Source organism: Crocodylus siamensis, chromosome 2, assembly GCF_052110815.1.
Source record: "Crocodylus siamensis isolate JL-2025a chromosome 2, ASM5211081v1, whole genome shotgun sequence".
NCBI lineage: Eukaryota > Metazoa > Chordata > Crocodylia > Crocodylidae > Crocodylus > Crocodylus siamensis.
In genome coordinates this window covers 100,707,759-100,733,534 of record NC_143396.1, presented here as the reverse complement: position 1 = coordinate 100,733,534, position 25,776 = coordinate 100,707,759, and the positions used below count along the sequence as shown (strand labels likewise).

Genomic DNA, 25,776 nt, shown 5'->3' with positions numbered 1-25,776 from the left:
CTGGATTTAGAGTCTAGGGACCTGTTTTCTAATCCAGCGGTGCCATTGACCTACTGTGTGATTTTGGGCAAGTCACTTGTATATTTTTCCCCCTTCTACCTTTTGTTTTACACCCTGAAAGAGGGAAATGAGACTGGGGCAGGGACTGTCTCTCAGGATATGTATGCCTTAGCTGTACCTCCATGTGCTACAGCTGAACAATAAGGGCATCTAGTTTTGTTATGCCTCTTCCTTAGGATGGACTTTTCTTTTTCTTTTTAAGGACAGCTGCATAGACAGGAAAGCAAGAGGAACAGTAATATTTTACATTTGCAATATGCCTTTTCAATCTGCAGGATCTCAGACCTTCCATTGTTACAAAGGTGGTATTCTACTGCTGACAGATATGCCCCCCCACACACACTTACAGATGACTGCTACCAACTGATGTGCACCACACTGCAAGTGATAATTGAAAAGTGGAAATGCACACAGAGGTGAGCAAGCCTGGGTGTTTACACTCTCATCCAAGATACAACAGACCGATTTTCTGCTACTCTAAACCGTATGCAGATGTTTACATTGGCACAATGCATGTGCAAACCCACGTGCATACTACAGATGAGAAAGTTAGTATGTCACGCTCTGTTTGCACTAGGTTAAGGGAGCAAGTGAGGTTTGGAGTAAGAGCATCAGACTCAGGTGACTCTAGTTAGACAGAGCAGATGTCACTACCACCTACTGCTACTGTGCATCAGGCCTCATGCATGGATTACAACCAATTGTGGTGTGACAAGAGTCAAGTCTACCCCTTAGTTTTACAATTGTGTTGGATGGGAACTCTCCCGAAATCAATGCAGATGGACTACCTGTAACCATGTGTAATAAACAGAATAATATACAGCCCTTAGTGTGGATCAGGCCCTGTCTGGCAAGCCTCCAAGATGTTAGAGCACTTCTCAACCTTTTCAGACTTGAGGGATGCCTTGAGTCTGTCAAGGGGTGGTTCAGACTTGAGGCAGCCTTCAATAGATTCAAAGGACCCCTTGAAAAGCGTGAAAACCAAAAGCTGGCACTTTTTGATGACAGAAAACAGAGCTGTTCTTCTGTTGCAAAGCCCACAGCAGGGCAGAATGAGTTTGACATTATGGACACAGTGCTCAGCAGCGGGCAAAGAGGTAAACAAAATGTTAGGGATAATTAAGGAAATTGTAAACCAAACAGAAAGTATCATCATGCCCCTTTATAAATCCGTGGTGCATCCACACCTTGAGTACTGTACCCAGCTCTGGTCCCTACACCTTAAAAAGGGATAGAGAAGAACTAGAGAAGGGGCAGAAGGGCAACAAGGATGATCAGTGGTAGGAAAGGGCTGCCCTGTGAGGAGAGAATGAAGAAGCTAGACCTGTTAGTTTAGAAAAAGAGATGCTTGAGGGGCAGGGTGTGATAAGGGTTTACACAATACTAAACAGTGAAGAGAAAGCAGATGGGGAGTTATGATTTACCCTCTCACACAAATCAAGAACCAGGGGTTGCCAAATGAAACTAGCAGGTAGCAAGTTTAAAGCTAACCAAAGGAGCTTCTTTTCACAGTTTTACACCAGGTGTCATTAAAGGCTGGAACCTGGTTGCCACCAGTTGTGGTAGAAGCAAGAGTTTAACCAGCTGCCCAGAGCGACTGCACAAAGTCTTGGAGCAAAGGGGCATCAGTAGCTCTGGAGCAGGGGAGTGCAGGGCACAGCCTCAACTCCAGACTTCCCAGACCATAAATCAGTGCTTCCCAACCAGCGTGCCGCAGCGCAAGAGCGTGCAGTCAGAAATGAACAGGTGTGCCGTGGAATTTTGCCATGGCAATGAGCTACAATAGATAGGTACGAGGAGGGGAAATGCCTTAACCGGTGTGCTGAGGAAAAAGGTTGTTAATGTAGGTGTACCTGGGGCTGGAAAAAGGTTGGGAAGCACTGCCTGAAATACTGGAGGCTGCAAGTGGGAGAGGAAGGGGAGGGGGGAGCCCTGGTCAGACCCAGGTCTCTCTGCCCCGCAGCATCCAGCCTACAGCAGCTCTTCTGACTCCTGTTTGAAATCGTGGGGGCGATCCTGCAACTGCTGGGGGCAACCCAACAGTGCGAGGTGACCCGAGGCCCCCGGGAAAGGATCCCGAGGCACCCCGGGGGGCTGTGGTGTACTTGAGTCAGAGGCCTGAAGTGTGTGCGCGCGCGCGTGTGGAGCCCGGCACACGCGGGGCCTCCTGCCGCCCGGCCCGGCCCGGCCCGGCCCCGCACAACTCGCAGCCAAAAACTTTCCTGTCCACTCCCTCCACCCCCCTTCGGCCTGCCCCGGGGCTCGTGCACACACACGCACACGTGCACCCCAGGCACAGCCACGCACACATGTGTCCGTGCACACGCGTGCCTGCCGTGCGCACACCCATGCCCGCGCACATGCGCACACGCGGCGACGCGGCCCGGCCCGGCCCGGGGCCCGCACCCACCTTCCACCGTCTCCTCCAGCATCTCCTCATCGCTGTCCATGGCCGGCGGCGGCGGCTGCTGCTGCTGCTGCCGCCCCCGCCGCCCTGCCTGCCCCGCGGTGCCGGCCGGCCGGGCGCTGCCTGCTTCCCCGCCCGCCCGAGCCGGTGCCGCTGCGCTGCGCTGCTGCGTGCGCCCGCCCGGCTGCTCAGCTTTGTATAGAGCAGCTGATCCGCTGACATCACCCGGGGCTGGGGCGCCGCCGCCTGACTGACAGCTCCGCCAGGCGAGGGGCCGGGCCGGCACACACGCCCCGCTCAGCGCTGCCCCGCGTGTGCACGCGCGCTGCCCGCAGAGAAACACACGCACACATACTCTGCCGTAAGAACCCACCCCTACCACGTACGCGCGCGCGCGCACACACACACACACACACCCACTACCCTGAGAAACCCACCTCTACAATGTGCATGCACACACACACAAACACACACAGTGCCTTAAGAACCCACCCCTACAACATGCACACGCACACACACACATGCACTGCCCTGCGTAGCCCACCCCTACAACGTGCGCGCGCACACACACACTCTGCCCTGAGAGACCCACCCCATAACCTGCACACACTGTCCTGAGGACCCCAGCACTGCAACACATACACAGCACTGAGCTGAGACGCCCACTATTGAACTCCACACAGCATGAGAAACCCAGCACTGCAATACACACACATGCACTGAGCTGAGACATCCATCACTGCATTGGACACACACACACATCCTATACTAAGAAACTTATTACAGGACCGTGCATGCACACACAGGGACTACAGTCCACAAACATACACAGAGACTGCACTAAGAAATCCCACAGGGCATGGTGTGGGCCCATAGAAATGGCAATGAGAAATCCACCACTGTATTGCACAAATACACATACACACACACACTGCACTGAGAAACCCACCACTGCATTTTGTGAGTGCACACACACACACACACACCTGAGACATTCACCACTGCATTACAAGCATACATATACACTGCACTGAGAAATTCACTGTGGCATGGTGTACACACAGCACCATAGGTACACATTGCACTGAGAAAACCAGTGCAGTGTCCACACAGAAGTAAAGAACAATAGAAACATTACACTCTGAAGTTCAACTAAGCATTACACACCCCAAAAAACAGAGGCACACACAGCCCACATTGTGAAACCCACCATCCTATTGCCCATGCAAAAAGATATGTACTGAAACAAAGAAATGCACAAAAGCAGGGCTTAAACAGCAATGAATACACAAACACACACAAAAGAGATGCACCAAAACTGGCACACACCTACAGTGTACACATACATCAGACCAATCGGCAATATTTCCAATTCCAAACCTTAGCAAAAGATGAAGCAGGACCTAGCATCAAAAGACTGGCTTCAAAATAATTAGATTTCAAATAAGAATGTCAAGTTCTTTTTATTTGCCTTATTGTGCTTATATAACCTGAGATTTTTCTGACATAAACCTGGGACTACTGGAGTTATGTTAAGTAACCCACCAAATATCACAAGATGCCCGAATAACAAAAACTACAGTAGGCACAAAAAGCAGATACTTGGACTGTCATAGACATATACACATAAGGCAGGACTGAAACAACAAAGAAAATGTATGGACACTTGTGAATCTACACTGGGTTCTTTTGGAGGGATGCTCTCCAATAACTACAAATCCTGTGTGAGGAAGAAAGAATAAAACAGAACCCATTTGGATTCCTCAAGGTTTTAACCTACTAGTAGGCCATAAGCTGATCATTGTGAGAATACTTCCTCACAATTTTTCATTTGATAGTTCCCTTTGTAAAATGACCCTCTTATGGACCCACCCCTTAACCAGGACTTAATCACCCACTGCTGGGCACCTAGAGCTTTTTGTCTTGTAGACCATCAGGAAAAGGTCCTAGATCATTTTCAGAGCCATGATTTTAAAAAGTTAACATCACATGGAAATGACCTAGTTACAAGAAAGCACAGGTCCTTTGCATGATTGATAACTCAGACTCAAGCAGTTTCACATGCACAAGAAATCAAGTGTGCTGATTTAGGATATCTGCCTATGTATACCTTACTAATCGTAGTTAAGTTGTGAGAGTGTTGTACCTTTGAATGACTCTATATGCTGTCAGGACTTTTGTCATACATCTCCAAGGACAGTAGTCATGAAACCTTGATGGCTCCGATTTCAGTAGGAGTCCCTTAGGAGATGGCTGAAGACCAGGACAACCAGTTCAGCCATATTTGTGCAGGAAGTCAGAAGCTGGAAATAATAAAAGCCCCAAACCTGTTGATACTAGGACTGAAAAAAATCCAAGTGCCTCACAGAAAACTCTGAGATAATCACAGGGGAAGAGGAAGCTTTTGCACGGATGATGAAAAGAGGGACACGTTTTTGAGCATGGGGCGCTACTTTAATTGTGGGACCAGTTTGGGATGAAGGAACCTGATTGAACACAAGAGACTTCATAACTTTCAATACTCCGAAGTAGAAAATGCCATAAATTGGATTGCCTATACAACCTTAACTTGCCTTCTCCCAACATGCATCCCTAGTCTTACAGTGTTTAATTACATGTTCATGTGCTGTTTTCAGCATACAGTCTCTGTCTCATTCAATGAGTGGCTCCATTCCTTATTTGGTATATGCCATCCAAACTGCATTATATTATTACATCAATAATTCATTTTGGAGTGTTTCCAAGGGTCTCCCTCCATAGAAACCGAATTCTTTGTACCGGTGAATTTATCTTCACAGTACATTTGTGGCATTAGGCATATTTATTATTTCTATTTTACACATAAGGAACTGAGACCAGACGTGTTCACTAATTTGTTAGCCAATTTGCAAGACCCTGGGATGTGGTTTTTCAGCTCCCACTGACTTCAGCTGCAATTGTGCAATCTCCATGCATCTTATACCAAGCACCCGAAGTGAGGAGCACAGATTCAGAGTAAATACTACCCATTTACAAATGCCATGCAGTGCCATGCTGGGTTATGCCACACTTGCTCCATACATCCCCTTCCCAAACCAGAAGCAGCATTGCCTATAGCATAACTAAGGTTGGTGAGTAAGGCACCAGCCCTGGGCATCGATTTAGAGGACATGCCATCCACAGCAGCCTCTTTGCAAAGAGGTAAGCATTCAGGCCTCCTATTTTCTCTTCCCCCCCCACCCACTGCTTTCCACTCCTCTCTCCTGCTCAGGGCACCAACATTCCTACTTACATCTCTGAACATAGCTTTCTAGCAGAGAGTGGTTTCCATGCCAGTGAGTTTTCTTTATCAGTAGTGTAACTGGGGCAGGAGGGGGCACTGGCATAGCAGTCTGGGGAGAGGAAGTGCTGGAGCAGCTAGCCCTGAGCATTACTTTTTGGCGGGGCACAAAAAATAACCATATGGACTGCTGCTGCCCAAACCATGGAGCTGCCCTGCTATGCCTCTGCTGCTTATATCTGGGAGGCAGAGATATAAAAGAGTAAAGTATGCAGCTTTACTACTGCTGGTTTGGAAGGTAGCATGTGAGGAGCAAGTGCAGCATGTCTCAGGATGGAGCCACCTAGCGCCAGAAATGAATGCTGTCAATGGTCCTTCAGTGGTCAACCGTGAGTAATTTAAGTGACTTGTCTTGCATCATAGAGGAGTTCTGTGATAGACGCAAAGATGGAATCCAGGTCTCCAGAATGGTATTCAGCTCTCCAGATCATTACAACATCCTTCCTTTTCTTGCAGTCTCTCGTCTTATGTGCCATCCATAGTTCAATCCCTTAAAAAAAAGAAGAAGGAGTCCTGCAGGTAACAGCTTTATTCGGTATTTATGAAGAGACATTCTCAGGGCATCATCTATTCTGCCCATTGAGTGAGTCAGAAGTCCTGTGGGAAAAAAACAGCACATAATTGTATCATAAGGTATAACACACAAAGGCTGAATTAAAGTTGTAAGAATAACCTCACTTCCTGTGAAGCAGAATGTGACTGGTTGTTTGAATAGAAGATATTACTGAACAGATCTTGCTTCTTATATATCCCCTGACCATCATGGATACAACACCCCTACAAGACTATTTAATTTCTGTGTGTCCTAACTTTGGAGTGCTTAGCTTTGCAAAATTAGTATTTTTAAATGTAATTCCTTAATTTGAAAAATACAATAGAAAATGTCATCTGGTGGAACCATACTGAGGATGATTTCAGTGATCATCAGTATTCATACTTTTGTCCACAGTACAGACTTGCACCACCTGAGCTAATGGAGTTACTGAGGTAGCAGCATTAGGCTGCTATCATCTATGCAGGCTGCACACTAGGAAGGGAGGTGGTATACACTTTGCCAGTGGGGTTCAGAACTGTAGGCTAACAGTAGAGGAAAAAGAGGACTCAAGACCTCTGGTTCATATCCACTCTGAAGGGGAAGGGGCTGGTGTAGTTATAGAAGCTTCTCTTTCTGGCCCTGTTTACTCTCCTTCTGCTCCCTGGCATCCTCCCCCCTCCTTTTTTTCCTATCCTATTGTGGCTTGTTTCCCTGCCCTTCTTCTGCTATCCAGTCCTCCCAGGTTCTGCCCCGCTTTGTTTCTATACACTCCCTTTATTCCCTTTCCCCTCTCTCTACTTCCATGCAAACTAAACAGAACTCATCCTGATACATTTTTAACAAATATCTTTTGTCATCTCTACATAGCAAAATCATTACTGGGAGAGAAGATAAAATTACTGCATCCCAAATCTACCTGAAACACTAAAATAAGCATTAATAGCTGTACTACTACAAACTGTAGGTGGCATTTCAGGTTGCTGTATGTTCAGTGACATATTTACAGACTACATAAAGATACCTCTCTTTGAATGAGGACACTTTAGACATAATGCCAATGGCTGTACAGTACGCTTTGGTGATTCTTGACATGTGTATGATGAGCTGTGCCATTCAAACATTTACAATACATATATGGCCCTTCTCTGCCACATAAGAATTTTTGTGTGATTTTAACAAAGAGGCCATATATTTTTTTAATCTATTTAACATTTAAAATATCATCAATGTATATTTATTCCCTGTGCATCTGTTCTCACTGCTTTCCTGCCAGCAGAATCATCACAAGAAAGTAGCCATAGCCGTGGTAGACAGCACTCTGTGATGATCAGGGGAATCGATGCCTAGTGGAGAAGCTCTGGCTGAGGTTGGTGAAACTGTTTAGGCATGGAATGGCAGTGGATGTAAAGTCAGCCATCTACTACCGGGTTTGTAGCTGATGCCTCTTAGACAGGTACCACACTGGGACATTGGACCTTAATGACTGCTTTTTCAGTTGGAAGCACCTTTGCACAATGGATTGGCTGATGCTAGGAAAGCCCTTTTTCTCCAACCACTTTGCAGTTTGCAGACTGGGAAATACTCAAGCATTGAACAAAGAAACTAAGGTGCTGATGCTGGCCGTTAGAAACAAAATGAACAGGTGGATCAGGAAGGATCTCACAGACACCCAGAAAGGAAGGGAGTACTTTCACAGCAAAATTAGTCCTTTTTAAGTACCTGACCTCCTGACATCAGAGCTAGTTGACCTCAGAGAGAGAAACTCCACATTTCAGAATACAGATTATGAGCTGTAGGAGGAGGTTCCCAGGTACTATTTATGCCTAATTACTTTTGAGGGATGAAATCCTAGGCATTACTATGTTCCTTACTATTGCCTACTGACTAGTTTCCTGCTTAGCTTCCAGGGTTCTCTAAATCAGCTTCCTCAGTACCTGACTGGGGACCCATGAGTTGCACGGGGAGCCTTGAGTTGTAAGTCCAGGCTAAGGATTCTAGCAGGTGTCCTCAAAGTTAGGATTTACAATAACTAAGTTCCCTTTGTGGGTTTAATGCTGGGTGCCCGAAACACTTATATCCATACTTAAGCATGTAAATGAAATTAGCTTGATTTTGTACAGCTGGAGCAACCCTCAGCTCCCACTCCCTGACTTTAATTTGTGTTTAACACCCCCCTGAAAGTCAGGATTCTGTTAATTAGCTTTCTGCTTTTAGGCAACTAAGTTTAGGCCTATAGCCTTTGGCTCCTAGCCTTTTGCTTTGATCACATCTTTATAATGTATGAACCAATGCACCAAGTTTTGAATAAGTACTGATATTTTGGGACTTTTTTTTTTTTGTTCAGGATGTGGAGGGAGGAGGAAAAAAAAAGGAAAGTGCTGTGGATGGTATTATAAAATTGACTGCCAGCTCCTAACCTGAAGGCAAAGTAGAGAGGAAGGTGAGCTGGGCCCCCTCTTGCACTTCTCCATGGAAAGACTGGCCAGACTGTAAGAACTGCCAAGTCTAGTAGTCATCATAAAAGAGGCAGACAAGATGAATTTCAATATGGGTCTGCCTTCTATCAAAAATTTAGTCTCAGATTGTGAGACCCACCATAATGCTGTACCCACAGACAAAAGACGCAGTCACTACACAGTGAAACATACACACCACATCACCTTAATTCATGTACCAATGGGCATATTCACACAGTACAAATGGCATCTCCAGAAAGACCACAGAGCTACCACACATACAGAACATGACTATCCTGCACACGACATCGGCACCTAATGGAGCTTAGGAGCAGTTCTTCTGCCACTAATGTGTCAAAGTCCTTAGCTACAGAAAATCTGCTTATTTCATGTTCTCTATCTTTCTTTCAAATTCTTCCCTATGAGCCATGTAGTGATACCTTTTAGGCCCTGAATATCTTAAGAGATTCCTTGCAAAGATACCCTATGCTTTCACAATGGACAGAGTTAAGTTGACTTAGATTTAAGTTGACTTGAGTTTTAAGACTTAAGTCATTGGACTTAAGCTGAATTGCTGCTTTAGGGTGTGTCCCATTGAGTGTGTATGTGCAGGGACATGTATTTCCTGCAGGACAAATAGCAGCAGCACATACTTGTAGGGTAGAGTAGGAGAGGCCTGGGTAGGGTAGGGTAGGGCAGGATAGGGGAGGCTGAGGCCAGCATCTGTACTGGCCCCAGCAGCTTTACATGGGGTCCTGGGGGCCTCCCAGCGCAGCAGTACTAAGCCAGCCACTTGGAGCCTGGCCAACAGCCAAAGCATGGCTGTAGCTAGCCGGGCTCTCTTCCTGGCAGTGCATGCTGCTACCATTTGCATTTGCTTTTTTTTAGCAGCAATTTTTTTTGACACCAGGATCTCCAGTGTCAAAAAAACCTGCCATGGTGCTAATTTACAGTGTGGCAAATGGGTGCACATATGTTGTGTGTGGTTTGTAGTGCCACAAACTGACCTGAGGTGCTGCAAACTGTACGTGCACCCTTGTCAAGATGTGCCCTCAGCAGCTGTTTTTTGGTTCTGAGAGTAAAGAGCATATGTCTCATACCCATCTCCTTTCTACATGCACAAGTACTTGGAACCTGTGAATGTACAAGCAGGCAAATCAGAATTTGCTTATCTTGCTGGGATCCTATGACCCCAGCTGACTTCCTGCCCCTGGAGCAGGGGGCTGGACTCGAAGATCTTCTGAGGTCCCTTCCAGCCCTAACGTCTAAGAAATCTATGAAATTAGAATTCAGGGATCTCTTCCTCCCAATTCAAATTCTCTGTTTGCTCTGTTTGCTGGGATGAGGATCCCAGTACAGTATGAGGGCAGATAGGGTGTTGTGTTTCAAATGCCCCACTGCTAGGTGATATATTAAAACCCCAAATGCCTTAGGGATTCTTCCTTCCTTCAATTCCTTTCTGGTAAGGAGATATTTTTGGCCATATCACCTCTTCTGATGTATGGCATTATTTGCCAAAATGAAATTAGTTTTCAGAACTCATGACTGAAAATACAGAGAAGCACTGACATTCAAATTATGGAAAAAATGGAAAGGATTGCTTCCCTGGAAAAGCTGAATCTGAACTGTTGGCTATCATCCTTCATTTTGGCTTACCTGTCTTCTGCACACCTACAGGGTTTTTTTTTTTATGAGGACAGTCTTTTCATGTATCTTCCACGGTCTCCTCTCCATTACATTTAAAATTGCATCTTGCACCAGACATTAGAGGCAAAGGTGATTTCTGCCAACCCATTGGCTATAAATCAGTGCAGAGTGGAAGCTGCTCCATTTGCTAAATAGTTAATCACAGGAGATGACCCTTGGGGTTTTTCACCCATTCTAGCAGAGACATTAAGAGCACATTATCATGTTATTGATATAATCCCTAGTCTGGAAACCCATGTCCAATTACAGTTCATTCAGTGCAGAAATTTTTAATTTAAATCTTCTAAAGGCACACAGGAGTTTGACATGTAGGGGGAACTCTTAACATAACAACCTTGAAGCTGTTCCTCAAACTGGGGGGGAGTGGGATTTCTTTCTTTGCACTTCACTCCCTTACTTCAACCAGCAAATCCTCCCAGAATGAACATGTGCATCTTTTCTCAGGAACGGGTCCATTTGAATCCAGTTTTCTCTTCTGCCAATTACTTAATAACTGGCACCACACAGTCATTTCTCATTTAATTCTCCTACATAAGTTGGGGGTGGAGGGAGTGAGATTTCTCTTTCCCTTATACTATGATTTCAGTTTAGGTGGATGCCATTTGCAAACTGAAAGAGCCTGGTGGACTTGGAGATGGGAAAGCATTTGGGAGCTGGCTGGGAGTCAAGTTCTAGTGTGTCAGTCAGACAGTTTATTTAATTACATTTTTATGTCTGTTGAAGAAATTGAGAACTGGAAGGGTAGTTGAGGCTTGGTAAATAAAAGGGCAAGTAAGCCTGGATGCTCGTGGAGAAAAACTGAGGAAGGGTTAAAGGCTTGCCAGGCCATTGAGGGCCAGGCCACTGTAATTTGTAATAAGCATCACTTCATAAATAATAGACCAGTGACATAAGTGTGTAGAGAAATGATGCTACCAAAGATGTTACCTGGTAGTTTCAACATAAAATTCACCTATCCAACTCCTTCAGATAAAAGTTTTATGGTAATTATGTATATGACACATGGTTTATGGAAAACTCCTACTTTGCTGGTTAGAATGATTACATGCTTTCCCCTCCAAAGGCTCTTTCCTGGTAGGACAAATTCTCATAAAAATATATAGAATAATATAATTAAAAAGAATCAGTTTATTCAGCGCTATCAATATCCTTTCTACAGCAGCAGTTCCAGGCATAGTCATGCTCCTATATATTAGTGTGCATGAGAAAGAGAATGCATGGGGATGCAGGACAAAGTTTTTATTGCCTTCAATTTAGGATAGCACAAACGCCAAGTTGTTTCTATGAGTCAGATACCTTCCTACATTAGTCCACCTAGCTACTGATCTTTTCATGCTAAAAAAAAAACCCAAGAAAAGAAAAAAATCTTTTAGACCTCTTACATCCTAAACTGCATTTTTACCTTTGTGTAGAAAACTGTTTCCTCTGTGCACTACTCCTATCCCCTGCTAACCCAGTCATTGCATTGTCAAACTGTAGCTTGACCTTCATCCAGGCCAGCATGTGAACTGTTAGTGCTGAATTCCAACTAGAAACCTTCCTGTTTCAGACTCTCTTGCAGCATCAAAATCTTCTGTAGCTATAGACAGGAGGTATACACGTGCTCCAAATTTTGGCCAGTGTCTTGGCCAGTAAGAGTTGAAACAATGGACTTCTAAAACCCCTTGCTGTTCCTTGCTCCACTGAAAGTAAGGATTTATTTTAGCCACTAAGTGAGGATTTTTTTTTTAAATGGAACTTTTACTTGTCAGCTCTCTATCAGGAGGAATTTGTGCTGAATGAACTGTTTTGCTTCAAAAGCCTGAGTTATATTATTTGTTGTGCACAATGGTGTCATTCCATATCAGTTTGGCAGTTCTGACATTTCTCGTTGCTGTTGGGCTTTGGTCTCAGTTACATAAGCTGCCATGTCAGGTCCAGATGAAGCCAAGTTGATGTAAACAAGTGATGCCAGCCTGGAACCTCAAACAAGTAGAAGCAACTCACATAGGAGTTCACCTCTTCTCTTTTCTGAAACTTTTCTGACAGTTGTTTATGGGGTGCTGGCTACTTTCAGTGTTGAGGTGCTGTTCTCCCAGATCTGCTTTCCCATGGTACACATTGTTCCCAGAAGCTACAATGATTGGCACCCATATGGAAATTAAACATCAGGAGTAGCTATCATGTGAAGGGTTCATGTGATAGCTACACCCTGAAGTTTAATTTCCGTAGTGGTGCCAATCATTGTAGCTTCCGGGAACAACATGCACTTCTAGCATAAAGCAGCAAGAGCCAAGCAATACCCTTTACCTCTATTTATGCTTCTTTAATGGTATCATCATATAGATGAGTCATCTGTTGAGTCTCAAGCTTCCTGAGCTCTCCTTGCTCTAAGTTTGGAGGCAGTGGTAATTGAGTGCAAGCTGTACTTCATCATGCCCTGATCAACCCTCATGTAGTTCAGCTGCACAGAACCTTCCTCCTCAGTCTCTAAATTGGGCAGAAAGCCACAACTGCCTCCCCAGGAGCACAAACTAGGAACTGCACACCCTTGAGCCCAAAGGCAAAGACCAGAATCAACAGACAATGAAGGGAGATGGGAGAGAAGCAAATGGGAATTCTGTGCAATTGGAGCACTTACACAAAAATCTTTTGTACAACATTTACACACTTGCATCTCAGACCTAAGTGGATAGACTGTAGCAGATGTGCAGAACCTTATAGGTGTTATCAGGCAGCAGTCATGAGGGTGAGTCACAATATAGGATCCTGGCCTCTGAATACAGTGAGGAATAACTTCACATTAAAACCAACTATACAGTGGTAGCTAAATGGGAGGCTCTACAATGAATGTGAACATGGTATTATTTATATTAATATTCATCCTGTCCTTCACATACTTTGCCATGATGGCTTAAAGGCATCAGAGAGGTGGTTAGCTATGTTAGTCTGAAGTCAGGCATAAGGCAGAGTAACTGCTTCAGCATCATGAGTTTTTGTAAGAAAGAACCTACTTCATCAGATGCAGGTTCTTTCTTTCATCAGATGCTAGCATCCTGCTGAACCAGTTAGTCTCCAAGGTGCCACTCTTCCCTACCTTATTCAAGGAGTTAGATGACTGATGCTACCTTGCTTGAGGAACAGGTGGGGATATTTGGTACCTACTTTATCTATATAGTGGAATAAAACTTTGCATGTCTTAGTATATACATTACAAAAACAACTACTCCAATTGTCTGAATTTGATTGCATCCCTCATATCCCATCCTTCAAACATCAGTTATCTTGCAGTTAAATTCTCTGAGAATGAGACAGTATAGTCCTAAGTGTCTGTAACACAATGAGGTTACAGTCCTGATTGTGGCATCTGTAATAAATATTGCTCAACAACAATGATCTCTTTATAATCAGAAGAAGCATTTATGGTGCTCCGAGGAAAAGTTTTTGAATGGCAACTGATGGAGCATGGCACAGAGAGCTAATGGGTTTAGAAAGATCCCTGCGCTCCAGGACTCCTTCATTTGGAGTGTCCAGATGGACACAGTTTGGAGTGGGATGGGGGGTGGGGAAGAAGGGGAGGGTCTTGGTAGTTATAAAGCCAACCGTGCATTTCTGGTCAGTGCTGTAACAAGTTTGGGGTCGGGAGGGGGCAAGAAGGGAGACAACTCCAGGTGCCAAAGCAGAGAGGCACCAACAGGCACTGCCTAGCCAGGATGGGGCCATAAGTAGCTCATTTTGGGAGGCGCAAGGACTGGGGGTGGGGGGCTCCCACTGCTGCATGCACTCCTGGGTAAGGATGGGAGGGTGTGTGCAGAGCAAGGGCAGGCTGCCACTGCGGGCTTTGCCCCAGTTGCCAAACTTCCTTGCCCCGGCACTGTTCCCGGTGTTCCTGTGGAATATGATGAGTATTACCAAAGTGGGAGCAGCAATTTGGTGTGCAGCCTCTCAAAAAATTCATGGAGTCATAGACTGTAAGGCTGGAAAGGACCTTGGAAGATCATCAGGTCCAGCCACTTGCACCAAGCAGGAAAGACAAGTGGGGGTCAGGTGACCCCAGCAAGGTGATAGTCCAGTCTCCTCTTGAAGATTTCCAGGATAGGCAACTGCACCACCTCTGGAGGGAGCTTATTCCACAGTCTGGACACCCTAGTTGTGAAGTAGTTTTTCCTCATGTTGAGCCTGACATGGTCTTCCAGGAGTTTGTAACCATTACTCCTAATTTTCCCCAAGGGTGTCCTGGTGAACAGTTGTTCACCGAGCCCTTGATGTAAGTCTCTGATGTAGCAGTAAGCTGGTAAGCTGCTACCAATTCCCCTCTCAGCCTTCTCTTTTTCAGGCTGAAGAGTCCCTGGTCCCTCAGCCTTTCCTCATATGGCTTGCTGCGTAAGTCTCTGATCATACCGATGGCTCTTCTCTGGACTCTCTCAAGCTTTACCATCTCCTTATTAAAGTATAGCGCCCAGAACTGGATGCAGCACTCCAGCTGCGGTCTCACCAATGCCGAGTAGAGAGGAAGAATCACTTCTTTGGTTTTGCTGGAGATGCATCGATTGATGCATGTCAGGGTATTGTTAGCCCTGCTGGCCACAGCGTTGCACTGCCAGCTCAAGTTTATATCGTGTTCTATTATTACCCGCAGGTCCCTTTTGCTCATAGTGCTGGTCAGGCTGGTGTTGTCAAGCCTGTAGATGTGCAGGGGATTGTCCATCCCCAGTTGCTTCCCACTCGGCAATCTAGAGGAAACCGCTGGGCAAATCCAGGAGCGCTGGCACTGAGTCGGATGGAAAGTGGCACAGAGGGCCAAAAAACTTAGGGAGTTATTCCACCCCCAGACCAGTCTGAAAGCAGGAGCCTGAGGTCCTGCAGTGGGACTCCTGTGTGGATGATATATTTAAATAAACAGTCCATTTCCTAGCTGACCCTGTTTACAGCCAGAACAAATTGTGGTTGAAACACCAATAAGCAAGTTAAATATTGATATAAAGGAAATGCCTGGTTCACTCTGAAAGCTGCCAAGCTCAGATGGACCATGAGAGAAGCAAAAGCTATGGGCAGAGACTGTTTACTGAGAAGGCCTGGCTTCTCGCCCCTAGGACGGAGCCAGGTCAGCAAAATTAACATAGTTGATCTCAGCTGCTGTAATGGCTGGGAGGTGTTGAACTACTGATGGGGGAAGGGAGAACATGTAAGTGAATGGATGAGGGTCTAAGCGAGTTGTCTCTATATTATCCTATCTGGTCATAGGAAAAACAATACACATTTCCCACCCCCCTGTGCAGTACTTATCATAACTAGTTTGGACAAGTTCTCACATACACATTCATATGCATTTAGTCATATCATTATGCAATTTTGCCCAGGCTCTAGAAAATTAAACTATTCTGTTGTTGATGCTTTTGTTGTTACCAAGTTGTTTTTCTCTGTGCATGTGCATCTCCTTCTCCTCACTCTTCATTTATTTTTGTACTTTAAAAGCTTTCTAGGAATGTTCTTTCCAGGAACAGATCTGATTTGCTAAGAAAAATAGTGAGCTTGTGCTCACTAGAAAGCAGCACAATGTCTCAAAAGGTCAGGCTTGCAGCTCACTAAAAGACAGGTTAAGTGGATTGCAAAGAAGCAAAACAGTTTTTCTCCTGGATATTTTTTGGAGGCAAGGCAGGCATAGAGAACAGTACTGATAGCAGAAGCCTTATTTTTGAAAGCTTAGGTACATTAGAAAATATTTGTGTAATAGGACAATTGGTGAACGCAGTGATGATACCCATGGGTGTCAACCCATAAACGAGTTACCATGAAGTAAATATGGTTAGGGATTTGCAGTGTCAGCTGCTCGCAGTAATTGCTTTCTCTTACACCAGGGTAAATGAAAGCTAATATGTGGCAGAGTGCTTCTCTTTCATTGAGGGGTCCTTGCACCTGTGAATGCCCACATTTTTTATACTAAGAATTCCCTGGAGCAGCCATGCAACCTGGGCCACCCCTCTCCCACGTGTGCCATAACCGCTAGACCAGAAAGTTGTACTCGCCCTTTGGCCCAATAAATGTTTTCTTATTCTGTTCAAAAGGGAGCAGCTTCAATAGGAGAAACTGTGCTAGTCCCCCCGCCCCAGAATACCATATCCCTAGAGCATTCATATGGGAGATGTGGGCTTCATATGCCTCAGGCAGAAGATGGAAATGAATGCAGGCTTCCTATACTATAGTCTGTGAGAGTGCTCTACCCACTCACCTTGTGGGTAAAAGCAGAGTTTCAAATTTTAGTGTCTGCATAATAGCACCTATGAATGCCTCCCACCGCCTGGTATTTTGGGGCTGACACGGGCATCCTTTCATTGCCCAGGCTCAGGGTTGTGTTGGCTCCAGTAACTCTTCTTCGTACTGGGCTGGATCTCTGGCATTCTTGTTTCTCTTCAGTGCATGCAAGTCCTCTGTCACTGCCTGGGGCATGGCCTGTCTGCAAAGCCCTGGGCTGCTTTGATACTGCGTTAGCTTACATGTACCAAGGGAGCCAGGCAGGCTGCCCTGAAATCTACAGAAAGCAAAAAATGCCATTGTAGTCCAACAGTACATGCCACTTCATTTCCATCACCATGGAAGGAACGTGCTTCATTTTATGAATACTGATGCTTCCAAAAGGGCCCTGCCAATGAAGTGATTTGTGAATGTTACAGCTAGCTAACCTGCAGGGAGAGGGGCACATTCTGATCTCATTGCTCAGGGATTTACACATTGCCATTACTGTTAATGAGCTAATCCCTTTGGCAATGCATGTTACCAAAGTAAGGCCTCCATGTTGGACACCTGTATCTTGTTAGGCAGGGGGAGCGAATGGTTACTGACATGTGCACACCCCTGAAGGGTCATGGAGTGTGCCTAATGCTGTTCCAGACTTTGGGAAAGCTCTCAATAAAAAATGTAGAGGTTTAACATTTTTCAACCAAGCTGGTAATGCCATACAAACAGGGGACAGGAGAGATTTATTTTGTTTGGTTTAATTTTCCGTATTCCAAGTCAAATTCGCCAAATCAAATCCCAAGTCCGAGAGTCAGTCCAGAACCATAAGTGGCCCTATTGCTGGAAAACATCCTACACCCCATCTGGGGCTTCAGATGTTTCCAAATCCTTTGTTGGGCATCGCTTCTCAGCCTTTCAGCTCAGATCAAGCATAGTGTCTATGCTTACCTGGCAAAAGAAACACTGTGACCACTGAGGCAGTCTTCCTAGTCGCATCGAGGAAGACTGCTCTCCTGGCATGGGGATAGTACCTGTGCAGGTAATGTATAGTAAACCTCCCACTTAGCTGCTGGAGTGGGAAGGTTTTTGCTTTATGCCTACTTTATGGAAAGGGGATACACCTCCCTAGCTTGCTCCTGCAGCCATATGGCTGAGGGCAAGCAAAACTTGGGGGCACCTGAACCCCAAGCCTCTGGGCTTGGGCCTGCAAGTAGGGGCCAGGAGAGATGCTTTTTGGATTAAGTTGCAGAACTAAGAGCCAGAAGACGTAGAGGCTGTGTGCCAGACTCCCTGGAGAGCCTTGTGAAAGTCACTTTGGGTGAGATTTTTAAAAGGACTTAGCACTGGTCTAGCACTGTTTTCACTAATACCACTGACTTCAAGATGAGCAGAAACAGACTAATCCCCAGCACTTCTGAAAATCCCACTCTTACACTCTTCCCACTTCCAGGTCAATGCGCATTTGAATATCTGACAGCTCTAACAATCAAGCTACTGATCTCTTCACGCATCGATGTCTCCATCTGTAAAATGAGCATGACATCCCAAATCCTCACAGGCAGAGATGTAGAAGGCCAGCTCTGTGCTGGGTAGCAGTGGTGCATGGGGCAGTGCTGCTGGCAGCAGCAACACAAATAGCTGCCAGGGTCAGTGGCGTAGCCAGCCTTAGCAGTGGCAACAGCTATGTTTGTGCCACCTCCACAAAAAGGCAGTGCCAAGGGTGGCTGCCCCAGTCACCTCCCCCCTCACTTATGCTACTGCTCACAGGGTAGTGCCAAGCTAAATGAATGTGATATTTGTGAAGTTCATTGAGATCCTTGAATGGAAAGCATGAATCCCAACTCTTGCTACTAGCCCAAGACTTCTGCTTTGGTCCCAAATATGTCTGAGGTGTACTACTGCAAGAGACACAGGCACATACTTCAACTTTAAAATTCATCAGGCTCTGTTCCCAGTCCAGTGTTTGTTTTATTCTATTTAGCCCACTCGATTACTCTGGCTCTTTGTTATGAGCCCTTCTAAAGCCTGTTTCCAGAATCTCTCCAAACTTTGAGAAAGCTGACATCCAATGTTTGCAGCTTTGCCTGACTGCACTTCAGGGAAAGCAGTAAAAGTGTTGCTCAGGGAGTGAATTGAGTCATTCTCTGCAAAACCTTCCTGGAAACACTGTGGCAAGCTGAAAATGCTTATTAAAAACAGAGTCACCCATCATTTCCAAAAGAATAACTTTCATTGCAGTTAGGTGAGATAACTTACCCCAATTTATAATATCCTCACTTTTTTATGACCGGCTCACTTTGAAGATGGATTTCCATCTCTATCAAAAATAATAACAACAAGTTGAACTCCCATGTTCCTTTATTTCTAAAGTCTAACATAATTGTAGCTTGGCCATAACAAAAAGGGTATACATTGCATAACACTAAAAATAACACATCCTTGCTCTGTGGGTGGAATAGGTATCCACTGTGAAGCTGTGCTTCCAGGAAGATGCAGCTCTGCTTCTCCTCCAGGGAAGGCTACTTTAACATGCAGTCAGCCAGTGCTGTAGCAAAGGGGGGGAGAGCAGTGGGGTGACTGCTTCTCAGGCTGAAGCGAAGGGATGCTAACAGGTGCTGCCCTGCCAGGGTAGGGTGCAGGACAGAGCTGCGAGCAGTTCATTTTGGTGGGGGGGAGCATGGGGATGGGGGAAGGGCTCCTGCCACTGCATGCACCCCTGGCCAAGCATTGGGGGGTGCCCCCCAGATCTCTGCATGGGGCAAAGGCAGGCTGCTGCTGCCAAACTTTGTTGCTATGGCACTGCAGTCAGCATTCAAACACTGGGGTGAGGGACACAATATACAAAGTAAGACCTGACATAGGACATCTACACCATAAAAGATCCACACCGTACTTATAGACTCAGCAGTGCTACACTCACTAGCACCATGACTGAAAGAGACTTGGGGGTCATAAGTGACCACAAGATGAACATGAGCCACCAATGTGATGCTGCAGCTGACAATGCAAACAAAACCATGGCTTGCATCTACCGATGCATCTCAAGCAAGACTCAGGAAGCCATCCTCCCGCTTTACTTAGCCTTGGTGAGGCCACAGCTGGAGTACTGCATCCAATTCTGGGCTCCACACTTTAGAAAGGAGTTGGAGAAGCTCGAAAGATTCTAGAGAACAGCCACGTGCATGATTAGAGGACAAGAGAGCTTATGAGGAGAGGCTAAGAAGCATGGGATTCTTCAGCCTGGAGAAGTGAAGGTTCAGGGGGGATTTGGTGGCAGCCTATAAGTATGTAAGGGGTATGCATCAGGAACTGAAAGAACATCTGTTTGCCAGGGCACCCAAAGGGAAGACAAGGTCTAACAGTCACAAACTGCTGGAAGACCATTTTAGGCTGCACATAGGGAAAAAATTATTTACCGTCTGAGTCCCCAGACCCTGGAGTAGACTCCCCTTAGAAGTATCATAGTGCTTAGGGTCAGAAGGGACCTAAACAGATTATCAGGTCTGACCCCCTGCCCCAGGCAGGAATGGGTGCCAGGGTCATATCACCCCGGCCAAATACCTGTCCAACCTCCTCTTGAAGACCCCCCAAGGTAGAAGAGAGCAGCACCTCACAAGGGAGCCCATTTTCCAGAGCCTGGCAGCCCTAGGTGCACCTACTCTGGACAATTTTAAGAAACACTGAGATGCCTGTCTGGATGGGATCATTTGACCACAGCTGACTTCCTGTGTCTTGGGCAGGGGCCTGGACCCAATGATCTTGTGAGGTCCCTTCCAGCCCTAATGTCTATGAAACCTATCTCATGTGTTCTGGTATTCCCCTTGCTAGACCATGCCCCAGAACACCATGAAGTCAAATGCCATTCACTGAATCCATCATGAGTAGCAGGATTCTGGGTATGTTTGCTGAGATAAAGAAGGAGGACTTCTCCCAAGCAACCCCTGACTCCTTCCTCTTGAAGCTATTGTTCTTCATACTTGGATGTAAAAAGCTGATGAAACCTCTAATTCACAATCAAAGTAAAGCTCCCTGCCACCTTCTAAGCTGGGATCCACAGAGCTGATGGTGGTGCACAAATCCCCTTTCCACATTGTTCTCTGCATGAGAAGGGGCAGGGCTTATGGCTGAAACAGTTGAGGCAGTGTGTACACAAGGCTCAGTTGTCCAGCAGCTATGCCCATTTCCACATTGGTGCAGTAAGCAGAATTACCACTTACACCAGTTTACACGTTTCTAAAAGTATATGAGAGTCAATGTGCCTCTCTGCAGTTGAGGTTTGTATGGCTGTTCCATTAAAACCCCCCATCTTTCATAGGTTAATAACTAAACAACAAGCATGTAGTCAGAAGAGATATGTGGCAGAAAAGATCTCAGCAGGTGTTAAATGCTGTAACTTTTCCAGAATTGAAAGCGGCTTTTTTTTTTTTAAAAAAAGGGGGGACTGGCAAGGGAAAAACAGAAGCTCAGTAGGCTTGTAAAACTAAAACCTGACATTTTGTAGATGAAGTTATGAGGAAAGGAGCATTCAGTTTGAGAGAAAGAGATGAAAAAAGGAAGATATAAGAGCAATTTTCAAATATTAAAAAGGCTACCAAGGAGACAAGGGAGAATAACTGTTCTTCCTTGAAACAAAGGGCAGGGCATGGGGTGGTGGGTTTAAACTGCAGCAAAGCAGATTTAGATGAACTCACAGGAGATCAGTGAGAACAATAGGCCAATGGAATAAGCTGCCAAGGGAGGCTGCAGATCCTCCTTCTCTGAGGTGACTCGATAACCTGCTTAGGTCCCTTCCAACCCTACCAACTATGAAACTATGAAACAATGAGGTTTTCAAGAAGAGTCTGGATCTGTTTGAGGTGGTTTAAGAATAGCACATCCTGTGCAGAGGGTCCATGATTACTCTCAAGGGTCTTTTCCAACCTGGTGATTCTTTGGTTCTATGAAACTTCACAGAAATGTACATGGACCTCTGGGAAATTTACAATAATAAAACAAAACTATTTATTACCCACGGATTGGTCACTGTACATTTTTATTACTCATATCCATAACACTCTTACAGGCCCATAGTAAATTTTGGCAAAAGATAGTTTCATAGTGGGTAGGGTCGAAAGGGACCTGAGCAGATCATCAAGTCCGGCCCCCTGCCCTGGGCAAGAAAGAGTACTGGGGTCAAACGACCCCAACAAGGGGTCTATCTAGCCTCCTTCTGAAGACCCCCAGGGTAGGAGCGATCACCATTTCCCTTGGAAGTTGGTTCCAGATCCTAGCCGCCCTGACCGTGAAGTAGCGCCTCCTGATGTCTAGCCTGAATCTACTCTCAGTTAACTTACGGCCATTATTCCTCGTTACTCCCAGTAGTGCTTGGGGGAACAGGGACTCTCCCAGTGCCTGCTGGTCTCCCTTGGCCAGTTTGTAGACAGCCACCAGATCCCCCCTCAGGCTTCTCTTGTGGAGGCTGAACAGGTTCAGGCCCTGTAGCCTCTCCTTGTAGGGTCTGTTCTGCTGCTCTTGGATCATGCAAGTGGCCCTCCTCTGGACCCTCTTCATGTTGTCCACATCCCTCCTGAAGTGCGGCACCCAGAACTGGACGCAGTACTCCAGCTGCGGCCTGACCAGTGCCGCATAGAGAGGGAGGATCACCTCCTTGGACCTGCTTGAGATGCATCTGTGGATGCATGACACGGTGTGGTTGGCCTTTCTGACTGCATCCCCACACTGCTGGCCCACGTTCATCTTGGAGTCAGTGATCTTTTTCTGCCTCTGCACTGATGAAAAAGGAGTTCCCCAGCCTGTAGGTATGGTGCTGGATCTTTCTCCCCAGGTGCAGCACCTTGCACTTGTCAGTGTTGAATCACATCTTATTCTCATCCACCCCCCACCGTAACCTGTCCACATCCAATTGCAGCCTGTCCCTCCCTTCTAGCGTGGCACTTCTCCCCACATCTTAGTGTCATCTGCGAATTTGAACAAGGTGCTTTTCACCCCCTCATCCAAGTCGCTGATGAAGATGTTGAACAGTGCAGGCCCAAGGACTGAGCCCTGGGGGACCCCACTGCCCACATCCCTCCAGGTCAAAAATGACCCGTCCACCAACACTCTCTGGGTGCGGCCCTCCAGCCAATTTGTGACCTATCTGACTGTGTAGGCATCGACACCACAATCTCCTAATTTTTTAACAAGAATGCACCTCGCCAGAGCACCACAAGTGCTCGTAAAGCCATGCCAGGGGTCCCACAATGACCTCTGCTAATTCTCTCAGCACTCTGGGGTGGAGATCGTCAGGACCTGCTGATTTGAACATGTCCAGTCCCACCAGAAGTTCCCTGATTAGGTCCTCTCTAACCCTGGGCCTGGCTGTGCCTCCCCTGGGACCATCGGGGATCCAGGTGCGGGGGATGCCCTGGTTCCTGCTCAGAAAAATGGAGGCAAAGAAATTGTTAAATAAGTTAGCTTTGTCATCTGGTGATACCACCAGATTTCCAAGCGTGTCCTGCAGAGGCCCCACATTGGTAAAAGATAAGCTATAACATTTTACAAGCTGTATGAAGTGTATTGTTTTGAAAATTATCTAAATAAGCATTTAGTCAGCAGACTGCTTCTGCTCCAAGTACCACAAAAACAATCTGATCACTACCACCTTTGGACTTTCACTTGCCTTCTACTTTGTGTGTGTTTAGTGCTTGTATTTGTACATCCACTGTCTGATCACAGTAGGTGCACTTCTGCACTCACAAGCAGTCCTTATTGGTTCAGCAACCCTCAATCCCACATCCCACCACTGGTCTCTCAGGGTCATTGCACTGCTGCCCCAACATGTGATGCGTGCAAAAGTTGCCTAAAGCCTCATTTCTGTGTGCTTGAAGAGATATAGGCAGAGAAGGTTCTTTGGGTAAATGTGATATTTTTTATTAGACCAACTAAATCACTGGAAAAATTGTTCTTAGCAAACTTTCAGGCACAAACAGCCTTCTTTAGGCATTGGAGAGAGTCTGCTGTTGTTCTGGGTATCTCCTGGGTAGAGACACACACAGAGCAAACTGGTCTCTGTGCTCCCCCTCTTCAGTCAAGTTCAGGACTGAAGTAATTAAAGGATCAAACTAAACAACTCTGAAGGTTCCCCCAAGCTCGACATCTCTAGAAGCTACGTATTTTGTGCAATTAGAAAAACAACAATTATGGAAAGACAGTTGCAAGAACAGCAGAGGCAGAAACCCACAGTGGCATCTAGTGGAATTAGTTCTGGTCACCAGAGGGCATGAGAGGACAAGCTGATAGCATGAGCCATATCCTAGTTACCCCAGTGCACTTTCAGGGAAGTCAAGGGACCTGAATCTCTTCTCCCATCAGTTTACATTAACAAAATGCCATTGACTGAAAAGAGAATCAGGCCTAAAGAGTTTCATGGCAGGGGCCAGATCCTTCATTAGGATAAATGGATTGATTATTTTCCAGGTGTGCTTTACTGCGGAGAATTGGTGTGCTTTCCTGGAAAACTGATTGTTTTCCATGGCTGGTTCTGTTTTGTGGGCTGGGCTGGGTGGAGATCCCCTGCCTGCCATCTTCCTCTTCCTACACCCAATTTGGAATCCGGCTTCGCAAGTGCACAGGGACTGCTAGTGTGTGTGGTTTTTGTATAGCTGTGCCAGACTGCCCCATTCAGCTGAAGCATAGATTTACAATCACGTTTACTTCCCACCCTAATCCTGAGAGTGGAGATAGTGTGAGATGCATTCACTTTGACTGGTGTTTCATTGACAGAAAGGGAAATTTCAGCTCAGCAGAGAGACAATGCCCATGAGAATAAGACCACCACAACTTTCTATGCATTCTGGACACATTACATTTAAAGAGGACAGGGCAAGTCAAGTGACCCTCTCCTGTTATCATAGCAGAATAGCAATGTTCATTTATAGATGATGACAGTGGCAAATTTATCCCCCATGTCAGACCCCTGAGGCTATGAGATCACTGACTTTATTTAGAGAGCCAATATTCCCATGTAATACTTAGGAGTCTGGTACAAGGGATTTTGCATTTTATGAGCAGGTTCAGACCAATACCCTAATAATATCTTCTGTTATTTATATTTAATAAATATAATATATTTATTATATATTAATAATATGTTCATATTATAGATAATACATCCATGTTATCTGCAACATGGTTCCAGATATATAGCAGCTGGTGCTCCAAGCTGACTCATTTTTACCATACTTTCTATTTAGGATCAAGGTTTTCTCCTGTTTTGTTTCCCAATTCAGTTTATTCAGGTTGTTTGCTACAGTAGCTGAAATGGAGGTGTGGCTTGCAGGCAGTCCCCCCACCAACAAGCTCAGAGAGCCCTCCCTATTACGTAAAATACACTGCAATCCACTAAACCTTCCAGCTATCCCATACTCAAATGCTACCACCCTCATATAATGGCCAACATGCCCCTCTTTCAAAGGCTAAGTGGTATAAATGGTTTCTGTAGTACATGCTCCCTGATAGTTGCCAAATTAAGGCTACTTCAGACCAGGAATAGAAAAGCTGCTCAGAGCCTTTCATGGAACACCCATCAATTTTTTAATCAAAGATCTAACACAATCACTGACCGCAGCTATGACAATGTATCATGGGAATGATAGCTGTATCTCAGACAGGCTGGGCTCTCCATTTCAGTGGGCCAGTAGTTTACATGCATTCTTGCACCAAAATGACTCATTTGTTTTTAATTCATTAGTTGATATTTTGGTTCAGGGCTATGCCTGGACACAGATTGTCTCTTACTGTGATTTAACTCCCCAAAATAACTGCCATTGGGTGCATCTACAAGTGTGCTTTACTGCGGAGTTGACTAATTAGTCTAAACGTGCAACACTATTAGGGTGCAGTACACTAATTCACTCTACTATAGGATAATGCTGTCTGGGACAAGTATTATCCTATGATGGAGTAATTTATGCCACCACAACATTTACGCCTGCTGGCTAACCCCACAACAGAGCACACTCATACCCCAGTCAGCCCCTCCACAGCAGGTTGAGCAGGGGGGAGCAGCCCCAGGCTGGTAGGCTGATCCCCAGGGCCCCCT

General features: G+C 45.7%; 1 protein-coding gene across 1 annotated transcript in view; it reads right to left on the bottom strand.

Annotated features, from left to right (window-relative positions):
* The window catches only part of SETD7 (SET domain containing 7, histone lysine methyltransferase), a 28,824-nt gene extending 26,038 nt beyond the window's left edge, over positions 1-2,786 (bottom strand). Inside the window, exon 1 of the mRNA XM_090036514.1 lies at positions 2,471-2,786. Within this exon, the coding sequence (XP_089892640.1) occupies positions 2,471-2,510 (40 nt within the window). The 5' untranslated portion in view covers positions 2,511-2,786. The remainder of the gene's footprint in view (positions 1-2,470) is intronic.
* Positions 2,787-25,776: the final 22,990 nt, after the last annotated feature.